The 16,761-nt window shown below is 51.0% G+C and overlaps 1 protein-coding gene across 4 annotated transcripts in view; it reads left to right on the top strand.

Moving 5' to 3' along the window:
• Positions 1-14,205, top strand: part of RALY (RALY heterogeneous nuclear ribonucleoprotein) — a 116,807-nt gene extending 102,602 nt beyond the window's left edge. For all 4 annotated transcript variants that reach the window (XM_038166238.2, XM_038166237.2, XM_038166240.2 and 1 more), the window contains 6 exons: positions 5,921-5,968; positions 6,158-6,318; positions 6,523-6,636; positions 7,466-7,611; positions 12,111-12,159; positions 12,418-14,205. In XM_038166238.2, coding sequence (XP_038022166.1) covers positions 5,921-5,968; positions 6,158-6,318; positions 6,523-6,636; positions 7,466-7,611; positions 12,111-12,155 — 514 coding nt within the window. In that variant the 3' untranslated portion in view covers positions 12,156-12,159; positions 12,418-14,205. The remainder of the gene's footprint in view (positions 1-5,920; positions 5,969-6,157; positions 6,319-6,522; positions 6,637-7,465; positions 7,612-12,110; positions 12,160-12,417) is intronic.
• Positions 14,206-16,761: the final 2,556 nt, after the last annotated feature.

Genomic DNA, 16,761 nt, shown 5'->3' with positions numbered 1-16,761 from the left:
CCACCCCAGGCAGATTGTGGGTGTCCCATGTGGTTGGCGTTGGCTCAGCTGTTTTCTGTCTCCCTAGCTACAAGGAGGGAAGAAATGCTGGGAGAGGGAGCAGCATCACCCATTTCCGACAGGTTTCCCGTGGGCAGATGGCATGGGGCACCTGGGCTGCCAGTCCAAGAGCTTCCACCTGCAAAAACACCCTGAGACAAAAGACCCCAGAAAACCATGCTGAAATCCCAAGCTCTTCAAGCTGGGTCTCGTGCGCTTCACGCTGGCTGCAAATCACTCAGGAGGCTTATTGTGGATGCCACCCTTAGCCAGAGCTTGGCCCTCCGGATTTACAGGGGGAAAATGTGCATCCGTGCATCATCCACACTGACGTATGGAGATGGAAGTGACACAAATCCTTCTATTTATTTGCACATGCATGACTTGCGTGGTGCTGGTAGCCATACTGCAAATCAGTTCATTCCATACATCATGTGATAAAGAGCATTTTTTGTCAGCATTTACTCTTCACCCATGCCTTGACTACTAATCCTCTTCTGTTGAAATGCCCAGTATTTCAGACTTCTAGGCTGTTATGTAGAAGAAGAGAGAGAAGTTTGCTTCCTCCCACAAATAAGGATATGCTAAAATATGGGCCAGAGAACTACACTGCTCTGAGCTTCAGCAATATTTCATCCCAGATTGGTGACAGATTTAAACTTTGCCATCTGGACTAGCAAAACTTACGATATCTCGTGGAAAGCCAGGAATCCAGGTTTGCAGCGAGCCGTGGTTATAGCTTCTCCTAACTGTCATAAATTTTTCTAAACGTTAGACATCAAAAATCACAGCTCTGTCATTTATAGAAGTGCTGTGTTAAACACCTAAGATCAGTTTTGCAATGGTTGCAATTTCTTTTGCCTAACTCTTCATGAGAGAATCAAGTACTACAGAAAGGAAGGCAAGGGTTATCTCATTTTGGACACAGAGGAAGTAAAAACAGTGGCAGTCTTATTTGATCCATCAGCCCCAGGGTAATATTTGGGTGTTTAGTGGAAATCCCTTGGGATGTAGCCTCCCATCTACCTCTAGCAGGTAAAACATACCCCAGGTTCACATCATCATGAGTTTTCTAAGACGCCTCTACAAAACCTAGACCTTCAGTCAGTGTAAAGCCTTGCTGCCATCACTGCTCTGCCTCGATCCCTTCAGGGCCACCCTCCCTCAGCCTGTGCCTTTGCCTGGGCATCTCCTTGCACACAGAACATCCCCTCCGTGCTCCCAACCTGTGCCCTGGCCTCAACACAGACGTGCCTGGAAATGCTGCAAAAGAGTTAGCGAGGCTGGCTGCAAAACAAGCTTGTCTTTTGACCATGTCCCCCAGGTCTTCACATGCTGTGTCTCAAAACCATTTGCCTTCTGGCAGGACATTTTTCACCTGCCTAGCACACGTTCAGACAGGGTTTCCTGGGGCATTTTGGACCACAGCCGGTTCGGTGCCAGTGCCCCTGCCGCGCTGTGCTTTGGCTGCTCCTCGCTGGGGCTGTGCAGAGAAGATGGCTCTGCCCTGGGACCAGCTGCGGGGCGCTGGGGTGGGCAGTGCTGTGGTTCACCAAGGGTCCCTGCCCGTCCCGGTGGTGGTGGTGCCCGTGTTGCTCTGTAGCCGAAGGACAGCGAGCTTTGGGACAACCTGAGCAAGTCTTGAAGGGCCGCTAAGTGCCAAGCAGCTCGGTGGACACAAACCTCCGCAGACACCTTCACAGCCCGTGGATGCAAGTGGACAACGACCTCGCAGCCCAGCTGGCATCTGCGTCCTTTGCTGTACCCACTGCAGTCAAAAAGCTGGTGTCGAACCACCTGCAGCCAGCAGGCCCACTCCTCCCACGTCTCAGCTGTGGTGCTCGGATCAGTGACAGCCCTGCAAGCCCTGGTGCCAAACCCACGCACAGGGCTGAGGAGCAACCCCAGGGCAGAGCAGGAGGTGGGCAATGGCACCGTCAGGTCCAGCACTGGTGAAGAGGACTGGTGCACGCTGTCCTAGCACCTCTGCAGACCCAGCATCTTGGAATTGCCGCGTTCCCTTCCAGCATTTCTCTCCCAGCTTCCTGCTACTTCAGCTAGTTGCAGGAGTAAAGAATCTCATACCAGATGTGCAGGATTTTAAAAGCTCGCTATTTAATTATGGCTAGATATTCCAAGTAGCGTTTCAGCAGATATTGTTTCTACTACTGCAATAATTAAGATTATGCAATCATTAACAGGAGGATCAGAGCAGAGCACAACATGTCAATTGTGATTATCAGTGCAGGGCTGTCAGCCAGGTAATTAAAAGCACAGCCACTCAGCTTTACATTTACTGTTCAGGTACGTGCTCAGAAACAGCACTATAAATGTAATATAAATGCAGCACCTAAAAACAATTCCCCTTCAATTGGAAATGTGTGGATTTTGAACCTTTGTGAGTCATTTATAAATGTTGTTTAATTGCTATAGGAAAACAATGCAGAAGAAGCCTCATGAGCTGGAAGCATCACGCTACTTGACATGGCCTTATAGGCTTCTGCTGCCTCTCTCTCTGATTGTCCCTGCTCTAGTTGTAAAGGGCACGGTGTCACCAGCTGGCTGAAACATGGCAGAAATTATTCTTGTACACAAAGGAGGCCCTGCCAGCTCGCTGAATAATGATCCATCCATTTCAGGAAGGTTTATCTTACGTGCTGTGAAATTATCAGCACACAGGTTCCAGGTAAACCACTGAAGCTAGATTTTTACTCGTATTTTTCTGTATTCCTGTTGGAAGCCCTGCCTTTTGCTCTGCACCTGACTTCCAAGGATGCAGGTAAAGGCACCCAGCCACTGCCTCCCTCCTTCCACAGCCTCCTGCAGGACTGGCTTTGTCTGTTAAGCTGTGACCTGACTCATGTTATAGCAGCATCCCACAGTCACAGACTTCAGAAAAATCCCTGACTTAAGCCCGCTGCCTTCTTCTTTGAGGGCTGTGTCACACTTTTCAGGTGTTGAAAGAGGCTGGGGTCAGAGTTTTTGCCATCCCACGCTGCCCTGAGTCTAAGACGGACTCATCTCACATACGTTCAGCCTTCTACGCTGTTGAGGCTTTCCTGCGGTCCGGTTGTCTGGGCTCCCTTTGTGCTTGCTGGATAAAAAAGTCTTTCTTCAGTGCAGTTCACCTGGCATCATGGCAGATGTCTGCCTCTGGCTGGGATAAGCCATGACCTGGAACTACCTCTTGCTCTCTGGCTTGGATTTATGTGATTACATTCCCAGCATCTGAAGCTCAGCGAGATGAATCCCTCTGGTTTGGGGGAAGTCAGAAGTTCAGGAGTTGCCAGCCGTGTGCTGAGCCCAGTGTCCACACCCCAACTAATGGGGCCTGGAGGAAAAGCCAGCTCGGGCCGAGTCTCAGAAGCATGGCAGCACTGAGGGTGTTTCAGAGTTGTGCCAAATTCCCTCTAAGCTTTGTGTTTCTCATCAGGAAATGGTCTAAAGCTGCCTCACGGTCTCAAGTGAGCTTCCCAGCGAGAGGTGGTCCAGCTTCTTCCCACTCAGAGTCTGTGAGACCTTTACAGAGAGGTTACCACTGTCTTCTCCTGCCTGTGGATACAAAGAATATTGGTGGCATTGTTAGAGCTAGCCAGAAGCGTTTCAACAGAGCCCGTCAGGTTTGACAAATATTACAGAACTGTATCAATTTTATTTCTAAAGAAAGAAAAAGAAGAGTGAGAGCCTGACATTGTAGAAGCACCCTTGTTCAGTTTTCCTTTCAAATGACATCCTATTTTGATTTGATTCTGTGTTTATTGGATTCAAACAGAATTGGAGTCAAACATACTTGGTGATTAAAATAGATTGAAGTTCTGAGGGGAGCTGCTGTTCTATAGCACTTTCTATATCTCCAAGTTTCATCCTGGGGCCGAATGAAAATCGAGTTATCAGTCTTGAAATGCCACGTGAAAACATATTTCCTCTGTCCGTATGAACACGCTGGTTACATTCCAGCAAGAGTTGGCGTGGTAGGAATTGCCTTTCCCTTTCAGCTGAGAAAAGCATACCAGGGAATAAATGCAGATCACGCAGAGTTTGGATGGAAGGCTGCTGGGACAGCTGTTTCTCCTCTTTGAGGCCAGCAGGTACTGTGTCCACAAGTCATATCAGAAAGGGAGGGTGCCAAGGCTGAAAATATGCTGAAATTCTGAAATTAATCTGATTCATCTATGCTGAGGCTTTCAGCAAAATGGCTTTTTTTTTTTTTTTTTTTTTTTTTTTCTGATGAAATTGAATTTGGAAGGCTTTTGGAGATAACAGCTCTGTAGTCACACCTTCCCTGCCCTCAGTGCTAAGCAGCAGGAACCCGCACCCAGCACCCCAGCCCAGGCGCAGAGCTGGCCACGGACGGTCAGCATCTGCTCGGAGACAAGGTTCAGCACAAAACCACTTCCAGCTGCCAAAAAAGACAGTAGGTGCAAATGCTGCCTCGTTGCCTGTAACTTGCACCAAGTCCTTTTGGCTCCAAGGGAGCCCAGCTGTCCTCAGCCAGCCAGAGGTGTGTTTCGGGTCCCCAGAGGCACAGGCTGTCCCTGTACGTGGCTTCAGGTGATCGGGGAACTCAGGGGGCATCCAAGGAACAGGGAAAGTCCCATGCTGGAACCCAGCCGGTTGCTGAAACCAAAATATTAGGTGGGAAGCCCAGTGCCAGTGTAGGCAGGACAGATGTCCTGGGCCAACATGAGCCACGCTTCCTGCCAGCCAGCCAGCCTTTTGGTCACTTCTTGCCTGAGATGCAGGACACCAATTTTACCCCCCAGGCTACATACTTGAGTGCTCATCCTTCCCTCTTCCCATCGCTATCTCCTTCTTCCCATTAGTGTTGTTTGTTTATAAGCCACTAAATAGTTTCATGACACAGGACAGAGCTTTTGCTTCCAGGGGCTGATAACCATTCTCTTTGTTCAGAGCAGAGCAGAGGGAACGTCAGCATAACTTCCTCATAAAGCAGCAGCAATTCGGGCAGCAGCACACAAGGGAACCAGACGCTGTGCCCAGCTGGGGGTTACCTGCTCTGTTCAGCAGTGTTACTCTTCCACAGTGTGCAAGTGTGCTGGGGCATCAGCCAGCACAAGAGCACTCTGAAGAGCTGTGATTGCCCTCTGCAATCACCTGTTTTGTGTTGCCTTGTGAAAAAAAAAAAATCAGCTGCAGCAAGAGAGAAAACACATTACTGGGTCTCCAGGGAGTGTCAGAGGTGAGAAATGTATTGGTCTGACCTTGGGTTAAAATGCAGCTCAAGCCTAAGAGAACAGGAGGTGGGCAGGGTCTTGCTGAGAGGAGGGAGGTTTAAAAATCCTTGATAGAAAAAATGTTTCCTCCAGGCCCCTTCTTCCTGACTTCTCCCCCAACCATTACGTATGGTATGGAAGAATTCCACCCAGGTAGAGCAGGTAAAGCCATGTCCTCCTGGCACAGGTGCAGTCCCACCACACAAAATGGAAGGATATCAGGATATCTCAGTGCCCTGAGAACAAGTTAAACCAATGTATTACAGTGTGTTACTGGCCACCACAATTACTGGCCTCCACAATTACCAGTGCAATCCATCAGTTGAAGCTCTCCACAAGGTGGCCTGGAGATGGAGAGCTGGCCACCAGGAGCTCCCCAGGCTCAGCCATCACATGGACATCCCCTCAGGGGGCTGGTGGACATTTGTCCCCAGCCCCAGTTTGTAGCTTTTAATCCATCTGCACTTCTCGTTTCTCCTCCAGATAGCGAGGTTCGTGCCAACATCACATCTCCAGTGTGTTCAGCCCCAAATCTTTCTCCAGGCTAGGCTTTCTCACCGTGGCCAGTCAGGAGCATGGCGGTGGGGTGGATGTGGTGGTGCGTTATTGGCGTTAATTAACGTGTGCCATCCTGACTGTTTCTGCAGCGGCTACGACTTCGACTACGACTATTACAGAGATGACTTCTATGACAGGTGAGCTGGGGAGGTTAGGCCAAAGGGGCTTTCTGTGGGGCAGGCAGCACAGAGAGGCCACAGCTCCAGCCATGGGGCACGAGGTGGGGGGGACACAGGCCCTGGCAGTGGCATCCGATGTCTGGGCTTGGCAGGGCCTGGGCTGGGGGTGCTTCGGCTCGTGCTTCACCCTCTGCATCCCCTCCACAGGCTCTTCGAGTACCGGGGCCGAGTGTCCCCAGTGCCCAGGGTGGTCCCTGTGAAGCGGCCGCGGGTCACTATCCCCCTTGTCCGGCGCGTCAAGGCGACGCTCCCCGTCAAGCTCTTCTCCCGATCGGCTGCCATTGCCAACAGCTCGGCCAAGCTGAAGTGTGAGTATGTGCGTGCAGCCCGGGGACTGGCTGTGCCACCCAGCACTGTCCCAGTACGGTCACCACCAGTGCTGTGACGGGAGTGACGAGCTGTCGAGGGGCTGTGGTGCAGGAGAGCTCGTTGCTGCTCTCAGCAAGGTTTCTGCCCCCCTTTCAGCAAAGCTCATGCTGGCTGACACCTCTCTGTCTTTCTTTCCTTCCAAGTGAAGTGCAGCGAGCTGCAAACGATCAAAACTGAGCTGACGCAGATCAAGTCCAACATCGATGCTCTGCTGGGCCGGCTGGAGCAGATTGCCGAGGAACAGAAACTGTCCACAGGTCAGTTGGGTGAGTGCAGGTGCCTGAGGGCTGGCCTGAGGCAAAGACCCCACCAGAGCTGGTCTTCAGACCCATCACAGCTTGTAGCATCCTCTGGGCACCAGCACTGAAGCATCTCCCCCACGATCCAGGTTGGGGGGTGCTCAGACACAGTACAGGAGGTTTCCGTAGCCCCAGCTCAGATAAGGGAACTTTGCTAACAAACATGAAGATAAAAGTCCCTGCCCTGAGGAGCTTAAAATTCAGCTCAGTGCTAAGTTCTCAGCTCCAAGCTCTCAGTTGTGCCTTGGAGAGGGAGGGTGCTGCTTTCTAAGGGTACTTCACTCTTCTCTTGTCATTGAAATTCAAAGCTGAAGCAATGGACTTCAGTGAACACACCGATCTGTTTCTCTCAGGAGAAAACATCACAGAAATACTAGGTGGTGTTGAAGCATCACTGCAAAAAAAATGGTCAAGATTCAGAAAATGGTTTTGCTGACAGTTACATGGGCTGCCAAAATCTCATGCCAGAATTCCCCAAATTACAGAATTGGGTTTAAAATAGTGAGTTTTTTTTTTTTCTTTTGTAGTACAGTTTTTATTTTTTTAATTTGCTTTCTTGTTTGGGTCACTTCTGCCACCCACACACACTCCAGTTGGGCTGCTCGGCCCACTCCTGGGTTTCTTTCTATCAGCTCCTTCAAAAGCAGCAAAGCTTCCTACTGCAGAATAAACCCTAGATCCATTATTTACACACTGACCCCATTCTGGGGCCTCTGTGTGAGTCTGACCAGGCTTCAGCCACAGCCTCCCCCAGCCCCTGATCCTGCTGGCTTGGCTCTTCTCACAGAGGTACGGAAGAAGGCGGATGGCAGCAAAAGTGAAGTCTCACAGGAAGACACAGCGTCAGAGGCAGAGGTCAACACGGAGGAGCCACTGAACGGGGATGAGGGAGAGGAAGAGGGGCTCGCACGGGATGAGTGTGAAGATGAACTGGTAAGAGCAGTTGGGTGCTACGTTCCTCCAGCCAGGGGAGTTCAGTAATGGACCACAGTTTTACTGTAACGTATTAAACCCCCAGGAAAATAGTTTTTCCTTCCTAAAAGGAAATTGTTGTATTTAATCCCATGATTGTTCACAGCTTGTTCTTCCTAACTGTTAAGCTGCTTGCAAAAGCTTTGACCTAGCAAATGGTGGAGAAACACAGTTGGCTCCTGAAATTCGGACTGTATTTATCCTTGATTTCACAACATTTAATTAATGGTTAAAGTAAATTGCTTTGCTCCAGAGGAAGTGTATCTCGAATGAATTGAAACATATGCCAAAGACAGGCCATGCTGTATTAACCGCACTTTCCTAAAACGGGCATTTGCAAAAGCCTTTTGTCTGTGGGCACCAAATTGCACAAGTGTAGTTATAAAGTCTCAGCAAGCTGCTGTGCATGGAGCTGTACATCCATGGCAAGGGCAGCGCTTTTCTCTGAACGTGGCTAGCCTGATTTTATCCATGTCAGCCCCATTGCCTTTTGTTCTGCCCTGAACGGGGACTGAAGAACCCAATGAGCAGGATTTGTGGGTCGCTCCCAGGTGCAATAGCGCTGGTGGCAGCAGAAGTGAGGATGGAGCTCACCATCCCCTTCTCCATCCTCACCCCATCACCGCTGGGCTGACCACATGGCATTTCACACCTGCAGCACTCTGCCTATGGCCAAGGATCTCAGAACTCTTGCCAGCTGATTACAGTCTTGCACTTCACCCCACCATACTCATGATGGATGTAGGATCTGAACGACATATTCCAAGTGTTTCAGTTTCTGGGACCTCATAGCTAAGTTCGTGACCCTTGCTAAATCTGAAAAGAGTTGGTTAAGGGGAGAAATAAAAGACCACTGTAAAGAAGAAAGGCAAAAGCTGGCCTCCATCTCTGTGTCAATTAGGATAAAGAAGGCCAGGTTTAAATTATGTCAAGGGAAACAGATGGTAGAAATTAGGGGAAAGCTTAATGATGAGAAAGCAGCTCACAGACTGTCAACAGAAAACATGGACCTTGCCATTAGTGGGATGAGAACGCAGAATGGACAGACATCCTCTGGGTGTGATTTAACCATCACAGAATGGCTTGGTCTGGAGGGGGTCTTAAGGACCATCCAGTTCTCCATGCCCTCCCACCTTGTCCTATCACTGTATGTCCTTGTAATTAGTCCCTCTCCATCTCCTTCTCCAAGAAGAGCTGATCCTCATTAGGGATAGATGAAAATCACTATTTCAGGTCCTTACCACTTCTGATTTTCTGTAATTCTCTGGTTTTAAAGTGACATTGAGTTTGGAAATATTTTACTGCCATCATCAAACAGGTTCTGATGTACTCAGCATGGGGCAGGTTAATCTGTGGAGCTCATCTGCAGGGATGTTTTCTTAAACTGTCCTTTAAAGCTGTCCTTTAAATCTTGCTCCTGACCTTAGAGCACAGCAGCTTTGAAGTCATTCAGTTTCCTGGGGTGTGGCTCCTTCATCCCACATCTCTTGGGCTTACAGTCATCAGCATAGCCTTCACCTTCTGCTGTCCATGGACAGCTGGGTGAGGGGCTTTGTAGAGCCCAAGGAAATCAAGCACATGATATCCACTGAAGGCGATGAGAGCTGGACAGATGCTTCTTTACAGCCCTACTTGCAGGGTAAAGTTGGCTGCCTGGTTTTGTACACAAATCTCTGCTTGGCCTTGGTGAAGGCTCCAGCACTGGCTGGGGAAATCACGTCCAAAATGTACACTCCAGGCCCAAGCAAGGAGGAGGAAGGGGGTCTCTGCCAAAACAAGTTTGTGCCCTTTCCAGAGAGGCTGGGCAGAAAAGGAGCTCTGCTGTGCCCAAAGTTTACAGACTTGTAAAATAATTTAGGTAGGAAGGGCCCTGTGGAGGTCTCTTCCCCCATCCTGCCAGCTGATGCACCCCAGGATGTGGTAGGGTCTCTTTGGTAGAGTCTCTTTGCCCCAGGGACATTCTGCTGACTCCTGCCCAACTTGTTTGCCAGCATCTGAAGTCTTTTTTTTTTTTTTTCAAAGCTGCTTTCTTGCCAGCCATCCCCATGTGTCCTGCTCCACAGCATCATTCCTATTGCATTCCCACAGGCTCTAGCACTAGGCTCAGGGGGCCTGGGAGGCCAGGAGACAGACCTGACCAGGGAAAACGTGGGGGAGAAATAAGCCTTGAGTACCTTGGCCTTCTCCATCTGCTTTGTCAGCAGGTCCCTGTGTCCCCAGCCCCACTAAGCCATGGGCTTACGTTTTTGTTATCCTTCCTTTTCCTGCTGGTGTACCTACAGAAGCTCTTCCTGTTGCCCTTCGTATCCCTCACTAGTTCCAGCTTCTGCCTACCTTTGGCTTTCCTAACACCACCACTGCACACTGGAATTTTGGCTTTATCTTCCTCCTTGGTGGCCCAGCCCTGCTTTCACCTTCTGGGTTCTGCTTTTTGTGTAGGAAAAAGCTTGTTTTGGAGTCTGCTGCTCATCCTCCTGCCATGCCTGCCCCTTCTGCACAGCAGAAGGGGCTGTTCCTGTGCTCCAAGGCAGGTGTGCTGGAAGGTGACGCCGCTGCCCTGGGCTCTGTGAGCTTCCAGAGCAGTCTCCTGTAGGATTCTGCCAAGCAGATCTCTGAACATCCCCAGATCTCTTCTCTCAAGTTCAAGGATTTAATTCTGCTATTTCTCGTGGTCACTTCTGTCAGGATTCTCTTTCCACCATCACATATTTGTCCAGCTCTTCCCTATTCATTGGTAAGAAGGTCATGAGGCACACCTCGTTGACCCTAGCCAGCTTGTCAATCAGCTGTGTCAGGAAACCTTTCTTCATGTTTTCAGAAGTCTCCCAGCTTGCTTGCCCCCAGCCCTGTTGACTTCCCAGAAGATACCAGGTTGGATGAAGTCCCACAGGAGCACGAAGGCCTCCAACCAGGAGGCTTCCCCCAGACATCAGAGCAGGTTTCCTATCGGGGGGGCTGTAGCAGATGCCTGCCATGATGTCGCCCACATTGTTCTGCCCCCTGCCCCTCAACCATGTGCTCTCAGCTGGCTCATTCCTGTTCCAGTGCACGTCCCCATGCACCTGAGCCCTTCCTTTGCCCAGAACAATCGCCACCTCACCTGGTTTTCCTGACGAGCCTGTTCCCAGGGCACTATACCTGCTTTGTAATTGCAGCTCTGCAGGCAGAGGAGCCTTTGTTCTGCTGCCAGAAGTCACAAGCCTCCACACTTGCCCATCTTGAGAGTCTCAATTCCCAGCTCCTGTGAGCAGTTTCCAGCTGTCCCTTCTGCATGCCTTGCAGTCCTCAGGCTTTTGCCCGTGCAGGATCTCTGCAAAAGCCCTGCTGAGCTCCCCGATAGCACACGCCTATTTCCCTTCCCCAGCGCCCTGCTGCTAACTGGGTTGGGACTGGTCTCCCTTGCCTTTCCTTCTGGATCATCTGGTATTACCTACAAACTTCTGGCTCCATTTCCATCTGTTCATCATAAAATGGAGCCTGTGTAGGAAATAAAATGTTACTGCTGAGCATCTTACTCTTTTAATGATTTGTGTTGCAGAATGGCTCCAGGAGGGCAACTTTCACATGCCTTATTTTCAAACCCACTCTTGTGTGGGGAGCAGTTCAGCATGGTGTGCTGTCACTGTGGCCTTGGGAGTGGTGAATATTATGAGTATTATTCTGGACGATGAGCTGTGCTGCAAACTGGGACCAGTTTCTCTGTTCACCAGCAGAATCCCTGCATTGTGCATGATTTGCCACTGCAAACCAACTCCCCCTGAGTACCCTGGGCAGTTCCAGTAACCACAGGAACCGTGCCCCCAGTGTGGGTCCTTCCCAGGTCCAAATAAACTTCTCACGGGGCTAAAACAAGGAAGACCTGTGAAAACACACATAACAAGGCCCACATTATATGCATGCTGTAGCTACTTGCTAATTATGGGGCTTCTCATTTAACCTGGCCATGTGAAGACTAGGGATCCAGCCTAAATGTTCACCTAGCAATGATGAGTGCTTACCATTTAGCACTCATGCCCCAGGCCTAAGACCCTCCCTGGGGACATGCAGCCTGCCCACTGGAGGTGCTGGCTCTGCAGCAGCACAGATCAGACACCTGACTTCACACCACTAAGGGAAGGTGGGCTCGACTTCATCCCGGTCCCTTTGAGGTTCAGCCAGACCTCAGAATCAAAGGAGGAATCACACATCCCAGGTCTGTTTGGCAAATGCTTGCTAGCATAAGGATCAGAGGAAATTTCTGGTTTTGCCTGGAATTGTCTTTTCCCATTGCTCCCCACAGTCTCCACATTGGCGTGTTCTGCAGCTCCTCCACCACGGAGCAGTCTGACCCTGCTGCAACGTGCCAGCTGTCCTGCCCGTGATGGACCGGGCTGGTCCCTGCTTGTGACACAGCTCGGTGTCTCGGGCAGGGCAGGGGGGCACGTGGTGATTTCCTGTTTCTGTTTCCCTTCTCCCTCCAGGAGAACAGCCATTACACAGATGTGGAGGATGCCAGACTACAGTAACCAGGTACAACTCACATGCTACTTTTTAGACATCGATTCTGAACAGAAGTTTTGATCCCATGCAAGATGTTGGGATCTTTTGATGCTTCAGAAGATGCTCTTTCACACTGATCCTCTGTGCTTTCTAGCACTGAGCCTGGCTGCTCAGCTGGGTCACTGATCAGCTCCTCACTCCCTTTCCTATGTCTCACACTACCTCTCCGAGGTTCAAGGAAAATGATGTACCCTTTTTTTAATCACTGCCTCTTGTCTCTCCTTGCAGCCCATTCAGAGCAGCAGTGAGCAATGGTGTGAGGAAAGCACGAGACTAAACCCTGTCCTGGCACACTGAGCAAGACAAGCTAAATTGAAGTGCTGCTGTCATCTCTACCTGGCATTCGAAAGGAGACACATGGCCTGACATCCTCCATCCATCTGTAAAGCAAAGACGACTAAAACTCATCATCCCAGTGAATCCCCACGACCCTCTGCAATGGATTCAGAGCTCTGCAGCCAGCCCGGGCAGCAGCCAAACCCTGTGTAATCTGTACCCACCACTGACTGGGTAATGGGAGAGCACTTGTGTCACCCCATGAGTCAGAGCTGCTACAGGGCTTTTTCTAGGAGCAGAGGGAGAACTAAGCCCAACCCCACAAGGACTTTTTTTCTCATACAGGTGAGAGACAGAGTATTTGCTAACTGGGGGAAAGTACTGTCTCAGTTTGGACAATTTGTGTTCTCACGCCGGAGGTCATGTTGAGGAAGAGGGTGTGGGGTGAGCTCTGCTCCTGGAGTGGCCACCTCCTGTTGTGGCTCTTGTCCCACGCGCCACCACGGGTACCTGGTCACTTCCAGGCAGAGAGGAGCCGGTGCCTGTGCATGTACTGTGCTGCTCCAAGAGGGGAAGGTGAGAGGAGCCTGCAGGACAGCAAGACAACAAAGCCTGCATTGTCTTCAGCAGTTTGGCCTCCTCGTTCTCCACTGGGAAACCACCATGGGAAGGCTGAGCAAGTCCCTGAGGAACGAGAAGATGCAAGCATATGTCAGACAGGCGGATAAGACCCTTTTGGACCTGCAGCCCCCTGGAAGGGCTCTGACCTACCTGCTTCCCCAGCCAGAGGAGCCAGCCCCTTCCCCTGGGTGCTCACACCCCGTGCCCCAGCTCCCCTGGGTCTCCACGCCTGCCGAGGGGCCAGGAGGCAGCATGCTGGCTCCTGCTCCTGGCGGCGAGGGCTCTCATCAGTCTGGCAGAGCTGCAGCACGCCTGGGCACAGTGGTCCAGGTGAATGCCCCGAGCACAGCGCCTGTGGGCATGCCGGCACCCCCCTCTGCTGCCCAAATTCAGCCTGCTTCTGACCCGTGCCACGTCGTGCGAGCACAAGGCTGCGGAAGCCTTTTCACACCACAACACCCCAGAGGTCTCTCAGCCTTTCTCGGCTTGTTCCTTCCTCTTCCGTGGGCTTATGCAATTTTTCTGAGTTCAGAGGTATATGGGACTGAGACTCACGCAGCACTTTATTCAGAGCAATTGTGTCCTGCCCATCTCCCCTCTGTCTGCCACCCCCCCCAAAACACACACACACATCGGCGCTTTGAGTCCAGAATGGTGCCCACACCTCCTCAGCGAAACTCTCCCACAAACCACGTGGCCCCCTGATTGTACAGGGTGCTCTGAAAGGGGACTCCTGCTTTCTGCTCCAGCGCTCGAAGCCAGACTTCCTGGACAGCATCTCTCTTTGAAGGGTGGAGGGGAAAACAGGTCGTGGGGGCAACGCTTCCCTGCCCAGAGGGCCATCCTGGAGCAAGCATGGCTCTTGAAGCACAATGTTTTATTTGCATTTCTTAGTTTCGAATAAGTCATGAAGGAATTAAGGGATAACCGTGCTTTCCCCTACCTTTTTCTGGTTCCTGTACAATTTATCCATTGTGTTGTACTGAGCCGTTGTAGAGCTGTTTTCTAGGCTTTGAGAGATGAGCTGCGGTTTTTGCTATGAACTGACTGCGATGCTGATGTCTGGGAGAAAGGTGACCTTGTATATATGATCCTGTATAATAAAAGAAAGAAGTCTAATTTGCTTTTGCTGTCTTCTCTGTCATACACACACACACTTTTTTTCCTGTTTCAGACAAGCAAGCCTTCTTTCCCTGCCTGAGCTTCAGTTCTGCCTGCAGGACTGCCTTTGCCTTGCACAAGGGGCATTGAGCGAAGCAGCTGGCTCGCAGTGGCTCTTCCTCTGGGTGCCTGGAAACTCATTCAGTGCAGGAAGAGACAAATGCAGGACAAATCCAGAACTTCAGTCTCATTAGCTGTTTGTACTAGTCCAGCTCATAACAGGCTAGAAAAACACGACTGATGATCCAGTTTGCACAAGCCAGCAGTAGGAATAAATGCCCCTAAAGCATTGTGACTTCTGGCCATCTCCACAGCCACTGCCCCAGCAGAGCAAAGCTCACGCTGCATTGCCAGCTGCGTTCATTAGGGCCAAACCCCAGCACCTGCACTGCGTCCAAAGGGCAACCGTGACCTCACAAGGAGAATCCAGCTGCTACCTTCAGGCTTTAATTTTGTGGTCCCAAAAAGCCATCTGCTGAGCCTGGCCCAAGCCATCATCCAGTGCTGGAGGGCAAAGCTGCCTGTTGGGTCTGTTCATGTCCATGATGAGTTTGGGGATGCTTGGGCATCCATCCATCCTGTGCTCAGCCCCTGGGTCAGTTCAGGATGAGGAAAGCAGCATGTTTGTACTAATTGTTGGGCATCTGTGCACCCAGGAAGGGGGAGAGAGGAAAAAATATTAGGAAGCAATTTGGAGTGTTTGGCACTTGGCTACTGAGATCATAAATCAGTGCAGCATTAGGTCAAAGCTGGGCCTAGAAGGTGGCCACGGCGCAGTGCTTTGGGGGCAGGATGTGTCCCTACTCCATCCCCACAGCGCTGCCCTCGCTGACCCGAAACCAGTCCGGGCCTGGGTACCTGTACGTGGTGCTGCAATGGGTGCTGGGCCCTCAGAGCCTGGTCACAGCCTCCTAGCACAAAACTATTCCGGTCTTGGTAATGATTTTTTGTTGAGGATGGGACTTTGGGAGCTCATGCAGGTCCCTGTGTGGCCATTTTCTTTGCTATTAGCTACAGAGAGGTCCTCAACAAGATGAGTTTCTGTGCTTTTTGCACTAAATGAGTTCTGTATGCTGCCATGAAGCATACCTCCTCATGAAGAGGCAGTGGGGTGGGGAGGGGGGCCACACACCTCCCCCTTCACCCCTTCAGGCCAGGTGAAAGGCATCCCGCTGGCTTTGCAGGACCTGCAGAGGGAAGGAAGCCTCACTCACCTCCTCCTCCTGCGCTCTGCTTTCCACAGCCAGGCTTGCCCCCCCCCCCCCAGCCCTCCCACCCCACTTCCCATGCCTGAAGGCGCCCAGAGGTGTGTGTGGGGTGCTGGGTGCTCAGCGCACGGAGCAGCACCCGAACCTCCACGCCTCCTCCCAGACGCTCTGGTGGCAGGGAGCGGGCTGCAGGGCAGAGCAGAGGCTCCATTGCTGGGCCTGTCCTGGTGAACAGAAGGACTCGTGGTTCCTCCCCCCCCAGGCCCGCTATCCACAATGCAAAATAACCTGTCAGGTCTCGTTAGCTCTTGAATGAATGTCAAGTAGTCGCACCCAGCCTCCCTGGGAACGTCTTTTCCATGATGTCCCCATGCAGTCACTCCCTGTAAATTGTCCCGGCCCTGCTGGGATGTGCTGGGCCAGCCCGTTCTCCCCGGTGCTTCCCCCGGGGCCGCAGTTCATTCAACATCTGCACATCCTGAAGAGAAGCCACCACTGTAGGCCGAGCAACTCAGCTGAGCACACATCCAGTTTCCATCAGACGAACTGGAAGAAATCGCTTTGTTCAAGCGGCTCCCCACCACCCGCGAAGGCCAGAGCCCAGTGCCCCGTTCCATGGCCCTCCCTGGCCTTCTCGTAATTTCTGCTCCTCTTGTCATCACGGCTGCTTTTGATGGTGGCAGCAGCATTGCCTGTGCTGGAAACAAAAACAAACTCTTAAATCCCCTGACATCATGCCTGCACCTCTGCAAGGGAAACGTGGAACAACAAAGATTTAAACGTGGGCTTAAATGTGCTGCTCTGGGTGGAAAGAGCAGACGTGCAAGGGTTTTTGGTGCTCTGCTTTTTTTATTATTATTTTTTTTGGAGCAGTAGACATTAGAGCAGTATAAGTCCAGTCCTAAATCTTCCTTTTATGAGTTTCTGGACATGGGGAGACAATCTGTCAGGCCAAAATATCTGCAATCTTGCATTCAGTTTCAGTCAGGAGATGCAACAAAAAAATCCCACAAACTTTAATAAATCCCATTAAGTTTAATGGGCATCACATGGTTAAAGTCCATTCAGAGCTCTGGAAATATTTAGGTAATTGCCGTTGTAATGGGAACAATTCTTTAGGGAGTTCAAAAATGCTATTTGCTGCCTCTGTGGAAGTTATCACATCCCTCCTGCATCACCTCCCCACTATCTGCAGGAGATTTAATTCCATATTTTTCCTCTCTCTTAAGAAAGCTGTGGAGACATTTGGAGATATGCTCAAGAACCCCAACAGCTCCCAGTAGGGGCTGTTCATTCTCCTCCGGGA

This window comes from Anas platyrhynchos, chromosome 21 (genome assembly GCF_047663525.1).
Source record: "Anas platyrhynchos isolate ZD024472 breed Pekin duck chromosome 21, IASCAAS_PekinDuck_T2T, whole genome shotgun sequence".
In the NCBI taxonomy this organism is placed as follows: Eukaryota; Metazoa; Chordata; class Aves; order Anseriformes; family Anatidae; genus Anas; species Anas platyrhynchos.
Note: the sequence above shows the minus strand (reverse complement) of the source record. Positions and strands in the feature narration are given on the sequence as shown.